The sequence below is a fragment of the Bison bison genome, unplaced genomic scaffold (genome assembly GCF_000754665.1).
Source record: "Bison bison bison isolate TAMUID 2011002044 unplaced genomic scaffold, Bison_UMD1.0 scf7180017864459, whole genome shotgun sequence".
Classification (NCBI taxonomy): domain Eukaryota; kingdom Metazoa; phylum Chordata; class Mammalia; order Artiodactyla; family Bovidae; genus Bison; species Bison bison.
In genome coordinates this window covers 1,459,894-1,473,336 of record NW_011495021.1, presented here as the reverse complement: position 1 = coordinate 1,473,336, position 13,443 = coordinate 1,459,894, and the positions used below count along the sequence as shown (strand labels likewise).

The 13,443-nt window shown below is 41.4% G+C and overlaps 1 protein-coding gene across 1 annotated transcript in view; it reads left to right on the top strand.

Moving 5' to 3' along the window:
* Positions 1–4,502: 4,502 nt before the first annotated feature.
* Positions 4,503–13,443, top strand: part of FAM171B (family with sequence similarity 171, member B) — a 77,260-nt gene continuing 68,319 nt past the window's right edge. The window contains exon 1 of the mRNA XM_010859731.1: positions 4,503–4,803. Within this exon, the coding sequence (XP_010858033.1) occupies positions 4,581–4,803 (223 nt within the window). The 5' untranslated portion in view covers positions 4,503–4,580. The remainder of the gene's footprint in view (positions 4,804–13,443) is intronic.

The following is a 13,443-nucleotide window of genomic DNA, read 5'->3' as shown; positions in this document are numbered from 1 at the left end:
ACCTCGAATAGCCAAAGCAATCTTGAGAAAGAAGAAAGGAACTGGAGGAATCAACCTGCCTGACTTCAGGCTCTACTACAAAGCCACAGTCATCAAGACAGTATGGTACTGGCACAAAGACAGAAATATAGACCAATGGAACAAAATAGCCCAGAGATAAATCCACACACCTATGGATACCTTATCTTTGATAAAGGAGGCAAGAATATACAATGGATTAAAGACAATCTCTTTAACAAGTGGTGCTGGGAAAACTGGTCAACCACTTGTAAAAGAATGAAACTAGAACACTTTCTAACACCATACACAAAAATAAACTCAAGATGGATTAACGATCTAAACGTAAGACCAGAAACTATAAAACTCCTAGAGGAGAGAACATAGGCAAAACACTCTTTGACATAAATCACAGCAGGATCCTCTATGACCCATCTCCCAGAATATTGGAGAGAAAAGCAAAAATAAACAAACGGGACCTAATTAAAAGCTTTTGCACAACAAAGGAAACTCTAAGCAAGGTGAAAAGACAGCCTTCAGAATGGGAGAAAATAATATCAAATGAAGCAACTGACAAAGGACTAATCTCAAAAATATACAAGCAACACCTGCAGCTCAATTCCAGAAAAATAAACGACCCAATCAAAAAATGGGCCAAAGAACTAAACAGACATTTCTCCAAAGAAGACATACAGATGGCTAACAAACACATGAAAAGATGCTCAACATCACTCATCAGAGAAATGCAAATCAAAACCACAATAAGGTACCATTTCACGCTAGTCAGAATGGCTGCTATCCAAAAGTCTACAAGCAATAAATGCTGGAGAGGGTGTGGAGAAGAGGGAACCTTCTTACACTGTTGGTGGGAATGCAAACTAGTACAGCCACTATGGAGAACAGTGTGGAGATTCCTTAAAAAACTGGAGATAGAACTGCCTTATGACCCAGCAGTCCCACTACTGGGCATACACACTGAGGAAACCAGAATTGAAAGAGACAGATGTACCCCAATGTTCATCGCAGCACTGTTTCTAATAGCCAGGGCATGGAAGCAACCTAGATGCCCATCAGCAGATGAATGGATAAGAAAGCAGTGGTACATATACACAATGGAGTATTACTCAGCCATTAAAAAGAATCCATTTTAATCAGTTGTAATGAGGTGGATGAAACTGAAGCCTATTACACAGAGTGAAGTAAGCCACAAAGAAAAACACCAATACATGGAATTTAGAAAGATGGTAACGATAACCCTGTATGCAAGACAGCAAAAGAGACACAGATATATATAGCAGTCTTTTGGACTCTGTGGGAGAGGGAGAGGGTGGGATGATTTGGGAGAATGGCATTGAAACATGTATAATATCATATATGAAATGAATCGCCAGTCCAGGTTCCATGCATGATACTGGATGCTTGGGGCTGGTGCACTGGGACGACCTAGAGGGATGGTATGGGGAGGGTGGTGGGAGGGGGGTTCAGGATGGGGAACATGTGTATACCCGTGGCGGATTCATGTTGATGTATGGCAAAACCAATACAATATTGTAAAGTAATTAACCTCCAATTAAAAAAATTTATATTAAAAATAAAGATGACTGCCACCATAAGGCAGGATGACAGAAAATTCTGGCAACATTCCTTTCCTTCTGATCTGCTAATCAGGATTCTGGAGCCATTTCCATTTTATTCCTTTTTTCTCTCCAAGAGCAGAGGTAAGTTGGGAAGAAAATGCAACACAAACAGCTTGATGAAACTAATTAAAGACTGCATTCAAGCCTCACCTCACCCCCTAATAGCTCCTGCTCATACAGGTGAGGCAAAGCCACGATGGAATAGTGATATTTAGTGTGAGGGCCCTCATTTTGGTGTTTCTCTTCCAAAAATTATGTAGGCCATTCAGTTTATTTTTTCTAAAAATCACTAAGAAACAATGTAAACTCATTTGAAGTTTCAAGCAGTGCAGAAAGGTAAAGGCACATATTAGTATAGCCTTGGGCAAGACAGTTGCCACTCTGATCTTCAGTGTTTCCATTTACTAAACAGGATGTTGTTGTTCATCACTAAGTTATGTCCGACTTTTTGCAACCTCATGGACTGCAGCACGCCAGGCTCCTCTGTCCTCCACTATTTCCTGGAGTTTGCTCAAACTTGAGTCTATCGAGTCAGTGATACCATCCAACTATCTAATCCTCGGTCACCCCCTTCTCTCCTTGCCCTTAATCCTTCCCAGCATCAGTCTTTTCCAAAAGAAAAGGAAAATGAGAGCTAATTTGTAGGACTGCTCTAAGAATATACGATAACGTGTATAGAATGCCTATTATTTTTTATGGAACTAGTTTCATATCTTTGACCAAAGAATAATTTTCCACTAGTGAGAAATTTGTTCTTTTCCAGCATGTTGGGAAAATTGGGAGGAACACAAAAGAGTGGTGAGTGTGGAAAGGGACTGTCCGGTCAGCCAGATCAGCTGAATCTAGTATGAGGGTAAAGGAAGTGATGTCATAGATCGCATTTACATTATATGATGAGATGTTCCAGAGGTACTCCAAATACAGAGACTACAGCTGACCAAGCCATGGCTTACCACCGATTCTGTATATGTCGTAAGCAGCCAAAATCTCAGTTTGGCAATTTGAATCACACCGCACATACCTCACTTCTCCATACCAATCAACCATGTCTGCTGATTCTAGCCCTACATACTGAATCTCCCACTCTTTTTCTACACCTTTCCACTCTCACTAGACTGGTATTTTCTCACTGGCTTTCGCAAACACCACTGGCCTCCTCTCCACCAATCTACTCCTCTAAAATCCATCGTCCATACTGATAGCATAGTGATCCTTTGAAACAGACTGGCAGCAAGTCTCTTCCCTCATTAATTTCTTTCACTATTTCATAATCACTTGCAGTGTAAATTTCAATTTCCTTATGTAACATCCAAGGTTAATGTTGTTCAGTCACTAAGTCGTGTCTGACTCTGTGACCCCATGAACTGCACACGCCAGGCTTCACTATGAGTTTGCTCAAACTCACGTCCATTGAGTTAGTGATGGCCATTCAGCCATCTCATCCTCTGTTGCCCCCTTCTCCACTTGCCCTCGATTTTTCCCAGCATCACAGTCTTTCCAATGAGTCGACTCTTTCATTAGGTGGCCAAGGTATTGGAGCTTCAACTTCAGCATCAGTCCTTCCAGTGACTCCATGGTTGATTTCCTTTAGGATTGACTGTTTTGATTTCCTTGCTGTCCAAAGGACTCTCAAGAGTCTTCATCAGTACCACAGTTCAAAAGCATCAATTCATCGTGCTCAGCCTTCTTTAAGGTTAATGTAACAGGAGTTAATGTGTATAAGGTGCTTGAACAGTGCCTCCACACTATGTACTATAGAAGTGTTTGCTGTTTTTTTTTTTTTAATGACCTGATATCCACTGTCCTTTTCAATCTAAAACACTGTCACTCTATGACAATTATTGCTCACAATTTTCCAAGCACACTGCACTGTTAACTCTAGGTGTATGCGCACGCGCGCGCGCACACACACACACACACACACACACACACACACGACTCCACTTTTTAGATGACCTGGTTGCCCCCACCTATGCGTGGAACTCGTAATCTTCTTTAAATCTCACCTCTCATAGTGTTTCATAGCCCCCTTCCATATACCACATTGTTAATTTCTTCCAATTTGATGTAATTTCTGCGTGTTGTAGTGTTTCTTCATCACCTTGGGTTATAATTTGCTTTTATGTTGCTCTGCTCTAACAGGGAGTGAGCTCCTAGAATGCAGGGATTCTATCTTGCTTATTCAAATCCTCATCAAAATACTGGAACGCACGCGGTAAGCACCTCGTAGGCATTTAGAAAAATATTGAGCAAATGAAAACTGTAGACTATAATTAGACAAAATGTAATTAAGGACATTTTATGGTACAGAAAGAAAATTCAACTTGGGAAGAAAAAGGAAGTTTAATCAAAATCTGTAGAACTGTAGTTTAATTTCGAGCTAGCCAATGATGGCCGCGGTGTCCCCAAAGCCCATATGGTTAAGAGATCCTGGCTTTTGGATTCGTTGTTGCGGCCTCGCGTGTTGTAGGAGTGTAATCAATATGTTAATATCACCTGCTCTTCTTTGCGGTCAGGAGGAGGGAATTTTATTCCACTTTCTGCAAAATTTCTGTGTCTCAGTAGGGGTTGGAGGACCTGGTCTGCCAGTCCCCTGAAAGGCTTTCCTTTTTCGTTTACCCTCGGAGGCCACCAGTGGCACGGGCGCCCCAGCACCCCGCCGCGTGCGCTCCCTCGGAGCAGCCCAGCCCCGGATTGACCGCGGAGACGCGGTCCCTGGCGCCGGGTTCGTCCCGCCTCCAGCATCACGTGCGCCAAGGATGCTAACTTCCCCCTCCTCCTCCCGCGGCGTCCCCTCCGCCTCTGCGGCCTCCTTCTGCTGAGCGTGTGCGAGTCAGACTGCGCGAGGGGGCGCGAGCGGGCGGGCGCAGCCGGAGCCCGCAGCCCTGGCGCCCGTCGCCGCCCGCAGCTCCGCAATATGCCGCCGCGGCCCTCTGGCTCTCGGCCATGGCGAGGCTCAGCCGGCGCGTCCCTTGCACCCTGCTCCTTGGCCTGGCCGCGGTGCTGCTGAAGGCGAGGCTGGTCCCCGCGGCCGCCAGAGCCGAGCTCAGCCGCTCAGACCTCAGCCTCATCCAGCAGCAGCAGCAGCAGCAGCAGCAAAGGCAGCGGGAGGAAGCTGAGGAAGAGAGGCCGGAGGTGCCCGGGGCATCCTCTACAGCCGCTGCTCCAGGTAGGTCCCGGGAGCCCGGCCCTGCCTTTCCATCTCCGCCGGCGACTCTTCTGATTTCACTGGCGGCCTCGCGCAATCCCTAGCCAGATGGTTTTCCATCGCCTGACTCTACCCACCCCCCACCTCCCCAGCCTTCCTGCCCAGGACTGGGGCTTAGCTTTGGTTTCTGGAATCTGCCCTTTGGGTGATGAGCTTTCTGGTAAGCGAAGAGTACTGCAGTGGGGTGGGGAGGGGTCGGGAGGGATGGGATTGAGAGACTGCCTCGATTGATCCTTTTCTTCTCCTCCCTTCCTGAATTTTCCCTCTGCCCTGGGGATGATTGTGTACACACACACACACACACACACACACACACACACACACGGTTCTCAAATCCTTCTAGCCTGGGGATGATTTACACACACACACACACACACACACACACACACACACACGGTTCTCACATCCCTTTAGCCTTCTGTTCTGTAACGTTTTCTCTCCTGGAGACTGAAAAATTTTGCGATAGACACCCACACACCCCTTTTCATCATCTGGCTCAGCCTGTATATTTAAATTTGGCTCTAGAGAAAAATCTTGATTTATTTTATTATTTATTTCTATCTCTTCTTATGCTGGGAATGGTTTTAAGGCAGTTTGCAAGAACGTCTTCTGTTTAATAAAAATGAAACAAACCAAAAATGAAATAGGAGTTTGTGATTGAAAGAAAGGGAAAAGGAGAGAGGGGGTGGTTGAGATCAAGTCTGTAGTGGATGTTGGTATAGCAAAGCCTGCCCCCAGAGAGGGGAATCTCCTTACTTGTTAGTAGGAGTAATGAGGCAGATTCTCCGCACTATTCAGTGAGGGTGAGGAAGTCCCTTTCAGTATCTGTAGCTGTAACAGTCCCTCCATTCCTGCCTGGTTCCCCTCCATTAAGGCTCCACCGGTAAGCAAAAAGCGGGATTGTCCATTTTAATAGCCTCTCTCCACCCCCCACCCCAGTTCCCTTCCCTACTGTAGAAGCTGCCTGCTATTTGGAAAGAAAAAAAGCCATCAGTTTTTTTTTTTTGGCGAATGGACTTAGGTTTCTGCAAAACCAAAGTGAATTGTAGCATTTAATTTTGCTTTAACATCCTGCCTAGTAACATCATACCAGATGCCGAAAATGAGATTTTTGAAGAGTAGGATTCAGTATCTTATTTTTTACTGCTTGTTCATCCTCAAAGAGCAGTATTCTGACAACACCAGCTGTGATTCCTGACAGAGCCAGGATGATTTAATTTATCAGAGTGCTCTGAGCAAAGGATGAAATCACCAAAGTGTGGAGGAAAGGATGTGTTTCTGGCACCCTTTTAAACCAATTAATAAGACTTGAGCATGGCTGAAAGTCCTGAAAGGTGTGTGGAGGGTGGTGGTTTTCCTTCCTGGCTTTTTATAACTGACATTGCTAACCACAGAGCTTCGATGAGGCAGCTGTTAGACACAATGTTTGCTGAATTTAAGGAAATCAGAGATAGAGTGATTGAGAGCCTGTCTTCATGATTTCATAAATTACGGAACAGAAGTCTGAGAGTAGAGATGAATTATGGTTTGCAGTATATTTTTATTTGGATTTATCTTTCAGAAATATTCGTAACATGGGTTTTGACTACTGCCGTTGTGAAATAATATGAGAAACTTCTGTATCCTGCATGCATGTGAAAATATTTGCTTTCTGATATTTGGGATAGAATATTTTTGAAAAGGATTATTTGGGGGGAAGTACAGTTTTGGAGCATATTTACCTATTAGATTAATGGAGATAAAGGAACCACTAGTGAACAGAGCAGACTCGAGCCTGAAACATAATATGACTCTTGCATTTCCCTCAAAAACTCTACCTCTCCAAGGCAGTGCCAACCAGGAGAGCAATTCAGATGATTGCTGTTTTAGTTAGAGATATTGGGTTGCATCTCTGGAGAAGGGAACGGCAATCCACTCTAGTATTCTTGCTTGGAGAATCTCAGGGACAGAGAAGCCTGGCGGGCTACAGTCCGTGGGGTCGCAGGGAGTCGGACACGACTGAGCGACTAACACACACATTCGGCTGCCCATTGAAACACAACCCGTACACAAAGAAGTTAAATATTCCTCTGAGCACATTGTGGTCTACATTGAACTGGTCTTCCTGCTTCAACCTTTGTTCCTCTACTCTCTGTTCTCCTCACACAGTTAGTAATCTTTTAAAAAATATTAAAAAGGACCATTTCAGCTCACAGTCCCACAGTGGCTTCCCGTGGCTCTCACACTAGATGCCCAGACCCTGAAAATGGACTTCAAAGGCCTGGATCCTCTATGCCCACCTCCTTCCTGTGTCCCTTGGCTCTCACTCTGAGTGCTGGGGCCACACTCTCCCTCTGCTTCTTCAGTTGGCAAGTGGGCTCTGGTGTCGGACCTTTGTGCTTTTCATTTTCTCTGCCTGGAATTCTGGACCTTCACATTCATCAGATTTGCTCAGATATCACTAGAACAGAGAAGCTTTTCTGACCGCTATATTAAATAGCAATCTGCATGCTCTTTTCCTACCAATTCTCCTCCATGGCATTTAATATCCTCAGCCCTTCTTGTAAACCTGTCTCCTCTTACTAGAATGTAAGCTCTCTGAGGGCATGAACTTTGCTTTGTTCATTATTACATAGAATTATTACATATCTTTCTAGCACCTAGAAGAGCATATGTGACTCATAGGCACACATTAAGTTTTTTGAATGAATAAACTAAAATGCTGGCATTGGGCATCTCTTTTACTTTGAGTTTATGTTATTTAACATCTTGTGAAATTCTTCATTGAAATTTAGCAGGGGCATATAAAAATAAATAGTAGGTAGAAATATTTATAGGAGGAGGTTATAAAGTGCATTTATCTTGGACTTTTAATTTTAGCTAATTTCACTGTTTATCTTAAGTTGATTGCAGACAACTTCTAGAACAATACTTAAGTCCACTTTTTAGGTTCTGTCAAGAAGATTCTTTACCCAGGCGCACTTATAATTCTCTTATGACCTAGGAGGGTATTATATACCTTTAAATAGCTCTGACTGAGCCTGGCAGTTCTTTCTTTGCCTCTGTATGGTGCTTCTGATTTTTCAGACATTTGCCCTTCTCAGGCAAAATGTAGAAAACTAATAAGATGTGTTTAGTGACTCGTATATGATTGAGCTTCATAAGTCCATATAGAAAAACTGACTTGACTTTTATTTCAGATTTTATTACTTTCAAAATTTTTGTCTCTTTATATAGCTGAGAAATAAGAAAGTGATGTTAAAAGAAGTTGAATATGCGATTTATAAAATCAAGGTATAAAAACAAATCTTTGTTACCTCATTAATTTCCAAAACATCATCCTCAGAGTAGCGAGAAAAAAGATGAAAGTTGAGATCTATTTTCTCTAGTGTCTACAGCAGCTCTGATTTCTCCATCTGCACCAGTAACTGTTAGAAATAAATATTTGAGGGATGAGGGAAGAATTAATTTGAGGGTTGGTAATAACTGAAACAATAATATCATATCCAGTCTGATGGCCTATTAGATGGGAGACATACTGGGGGTTGGGGTGAGCAGAGCTGGAGAAAATGACGAGCTCCATTTCAGATTCTCCACGTGAAGTACAGACACAGGGAACCTCCACGGATTTTTATAAAAGTCTTCTGCATACAATGAAAGCTTGTTGAGGGGTATGTTTTCACAGTATAAGTGTGTGTTTATACTGATATACTGTTTATATCAGTGATTGTGTGTTTCACTGATTCAGTTCAGTTGCTCAGTCATGTCCGACTCTTTGTGACCCCATGGACTGCAGCACACTAGGCTTCCCTGTCCGTCACCATCTCCCCTTGCTTTCTCAAACTTATGTCCATTGAGTCAGTGATGCCATCCAACCATCTCATTCTCTGTCATCTCCTTCTCCTCTCGCCTTCAGTCTTTCCCAGCATCAGAGTCTTTTCTAATGAGTCGACTCTTTGCATCAGGTGGCCAAAGTATTGGAGCTGCGCATCAGTCCTTCCAATGAATATTCAGGACTGATTTCCTTTAGGATTGACTGGTTTGATTTCCTTGCAGTCCAAGGGACTCTCAAGAGTCTTCTCCAATGTCATGGTTCAAAAGTATCAATTTGTCGGTGCTCAGCTTTCTTTATGGTCCTACTCTCATATCTGTACATGATTACTAGAAAAACCATAGCTTTGACTATATGGTCCTTTGTTGGCAAAGGACCAACAACCTTTAGAGACAAGATATAGACAACCATATGTTGTCTCTGCTTTTTAATATGCTGTCTAGGTTTGTCATAGCTTTTCTTCCAAGGAGCAATTTTAATTTCATGGTTGCAGTTACCATCTGCAGTGGTTTTGGAGCCCAAGAAAATAAAGTCTGACACTGTTTCCATTGTTTCTCCATCTATTTGCCATGAAGTGATGAGATTGGATGCCATGATATTCGTTTTTTCAATGTTGAGTTTTAAGCCAACTTTTTCACTTTTCTCTTTCACTTTCATCTGCCATAAGGGTGGTGTCATCTGCATATCTGAGGTTATTAATATTTCTCCTGGCAATCTTGGTTACAGCTTGTGCTTCATCCAGCCCAGCGTTTCTCATGATGTACTCTGTATGTAAGTTAAATAAGCAGGTGACAATATATAGTCTTGATGTATTCCTTTCCTGATTTGGAACCAGTCTAGTTCCACGTCCAGTTCTAACTATTGCTTCTTGACCTGCATACAGATTTCTCAAGAGGCAGGTCAGGTGGTCTGGTATTAATCTACACAGTCAAAAAGGCTTTAGCATAATCAGTGAAGCAGAAGTAGATGTTTTTCTGGAACTCTTGCTTTTTCTATCATCCACCGGATGTTGGCAATTTGCTCTTTGGTTCCTCTGCCTTTTCTAAATCCAGCTTGAACATCTAAAGTTCTCAATTCACGCACTGTTGAAGCCTTGCTTGGAGAATTTTGAGCATTACTTTGCTAGTGTGTGAGATGAGTGCAGTTGTGCAGTAGTTTGAACATTTTTTGGCATTGCCTTTCTTTGGGATTGGAATGAAAACTGACCTTTTCCAGTCCTATGGCCACTGCTGAGATTTCCAAATTTGCTGGCATTTTGAGTATAGCACTTTAACAGCATCATCTTTTAGGACTTGAAATAGCTCAGCTGGAATTCCATCACCTTCATTAGCTTTGTTCATAGTGATGCTTCCTAAGGCCCGCTTCACTTCACAGTCCAGGATATCTGGCTATAGGTCAGTGATCACACCATCATGGTTATCTGTGTCATTAAGATCTTTTTTGTATAGTTCGTCTGTGTATTCTTGCCACCTCTTCTTAGCATCTTCTGCTTCTGTTAAGTGCATACCATTTCACTGATAAGTAGTTTTAAACCTTTTAGCTTGGAAAATGTCAAATATATAGAAAGTAAAGGATAGTGTTCATAAAGCCATACCCATCACCCAGCTTTAACAGTGATCAAATTCTGCTGTCCCTGTTTTCCTTCACAGTTCCATTCATTTCTACTATGTGGGATTTGGGGGAAGTGGAGAGGTAAAATGTACTTATATTAAAATGGACATACCTAAACTGTACACTTTTTAAACAATAAGCTAGTTTATTAGGTGGGGAAAGTGGTGCTTGATTTAGAGTTGCCACATTTTATGTATATATATATATATTTAAACTGACATTAAAACTTTTATTATCACTCTATTTTTGTCTTGCAAAAAATTCAAAAGTCATTTTCAAGTTAGCTTATGATTATATACACTTTGTAAATATTAGTTTAAAAATATCAAAAGTCATAAAATGAAAAAAAAAGAACTATAGGAGCTATTTAATGAACATCCATACTTCAGATTCTGGTAGTAACATAAACTGTAGTCTCTTGACAAACAGATACACCCCTGTAAGCATTACCCCTATTAAGACAGAAGACATTTATATCACCTTAGAAAGTTCCCTCATGTCCCCTTCTCAGGCAGTCTTTGACCCTGACCCATTGACCACTGATTTGATTATTTTTGTCATTAATTTTGTGTTTTCTAGACTTCATAAAATAGAAGCATATATCATGTACTTCTTTGTCTAGCTTCTTTAGCTAAGTCTAATTTCCAACGGTTTTGTTGATACTTGTTGAGTAGTTTATTCCTTTATACTGCTGAGTAGTATTCCATTGTATGAATTATTGCAGTTTGATTTATCACTTCTATTGAAGGATATTTGGGTTATTTCAGTTTCAGCCATTGTAAATGAAGCTGCTACATTCTTGTACTTTTAAAGTTAAAACCTTTTTTATATTCTGTATAGCTGGGACCTATTTAACTTAATGAAATTTAAAAATAGTGAAATTCAGTGTAGAATATTACTCAATATATTACTCTATAATTTTTATTATGTTCAAAAAACTTGATTAAACTTCTTGATTTAAGCAGACCTGTTTGAAATCTCCCATCCATGAAGGCATTTGTTTAGATTTTTTTTTCTGTTCAAGGAATTTGAAGATCAGTAGAAGTAGGACTAGACATTGACTGTTTTATCTAAAGTACTCATGCTTTGAAGGCCATCATCCCAGATGGAGTAATTATGATTTCTTTCCAGGATTTTAATCACTAAAGGGAGCCATTTCTTGGTGTTGATTACAGGTTGAAAAACTCATGCCATTGTGTTGAATTTCAGTTTGTTTCAGTGGTGGTTTTTCATTGTTCTTAATGTGCCTGAACAGAAACCATGAAATATTTTTCGGAAACAAAACTCTTCCACCTAAGTATGTAAACATTGAACTTGAGTCTTTTTCAACAGTCTGTTTGACTAGGTTAGTGGCAGTATTGTCATTCATTGACCTGGTTTAGTGTAATGTGTCCTAATTTCTTTTTCATAGCCAAGTTGCCTTCCCTAGGAAATCGATACAAGATTTTCCATCTGCTGTTGGTAAAAAAAAGTATGCTTTGGAGTAGTTACCTGGAAAATTCTAAAACTATGAAAGCTGTGTGCATTGTAGTGAAATATATAATAATCTTAAGAAAATAGCTTCTGTTTGCTTTGAAGATTCTGTTTGGAGATGTCTCTGTAATTGCCCTTTTGTGTAAGCACAATATGTCCAAGACATACCAGATTCTCTGCCTCTTACTTTTTTGTGACTGGGTTATAAGGACTAGGCAGCATTCTTGACTACTTGTTGATGATGTCTGTGAGTGTAAAGGCCAGTTCATTTGGACCTGAAATGAGAAGTGATTTTTGGGTGCCGTTTCATGAGGGTAGAGGGTGTCAGTGAAGTGAAGCGAAAGTGGGTCAGTCGTGTCCCGATTCTTTGTGATCACATAGATGGTAGCCTGCCAGGCTCCTCTGTCCATGGAATTCTCTAGTCAAGAATACTGGAGTGGGTAGCCGTTCCCTTCTCCAGGGAATCTTCCCAAGCCAGGGATTGAACCCAGGTCTCCCTCACTGCAGCTGATTCTTTACCAGCTGAGCCACCAAGGAAGCTCAGCGGGTGTCAAGGAAAATAGCAATGCTTGTTTCAGATCTGCCTCAGTGACCTAGTGAACCACGATTGCAGAGTGTCTCAGCAGTGTCTTGGGCTTCTCTGAAGCCTTGAGTTGATAATACCCGTAAATCTCTCCATGTTAAGCTTCTCTGTCTTGCATGGAAACTAAGATTTTAAATTAATTTTATTTATATGTGACCAAGATTTCAGTTGCTATTTACTGTGCCTTTTTTTTTTTTTCTCAACTAGGTTTCTATATCATAACGCTTGAGGGGCTAATTTAAAATTAAACATTTACTGGTTATCATCAGTTATTGTACCTAGTTTACTTTGGTTTCTGTTCAGTAGAGAAATAGCATTTATAAACTATATACTCTTAACTCACTCGTTAGCTGTGCTGAAATTTAGAACACTCATATAGCTAAGCCAATGACAGTTCTTATCTGTGGACCTAAATATTAATTGGGCTTTCATTGACCACTTGACTAGTTGGAAGCTGGTTGAAATATCCAGCCTCAACTCAAGGCTTGTACTGTGAGGCCTTTGGGTTACCTTGGTGGTAAGTGCTCCAGGGATGTTGTAGAATTTCATATCCATTGTCTTAATACCAGTGTCCCTGGTTTTATTCATACCTACCTATTCCGATTCTTTTTTGTAACAGAAATATGATACAATAGAAACAGAATGGGAGATGGATGCTTTGTTTTTTCTAATGGGTTAACTATAACCAGGAATTGAAGCTACAAAGGTCCTGGATTTTGTGACCCATTCCACCCTTGCCTGTCTCCCCATCCTGCCCCCCACCAGCAGTATTTTTAGAAATGATAGAAATTAATCTGCCTGCAGTGTGGGAGACCCACATTTATCCATGGATCAGGAAGAGCCCCTGGAGAAGGGAATGACTACCCACTCCAGTATTCTTTCCTAGAGAATTCCATGGACAGAGGAGCCTGGCCGGCTACAATCTATGGGGTCGCAGAGAGTCAGACATGACTGAGTGACTAACCCTAGGTTAAAGCTGTCAAAATATGGCTGTATATAGTTAAAACTTAAGTCTTGGAATAATTGGCTCTTGGAACTGGGATGAGGTAGAAATGGCCTCCTAAATGCTTTGCTTTGGCTCTGTTTGAAAAGTATATGACATAAGCTGGAACACTTTAAGAAA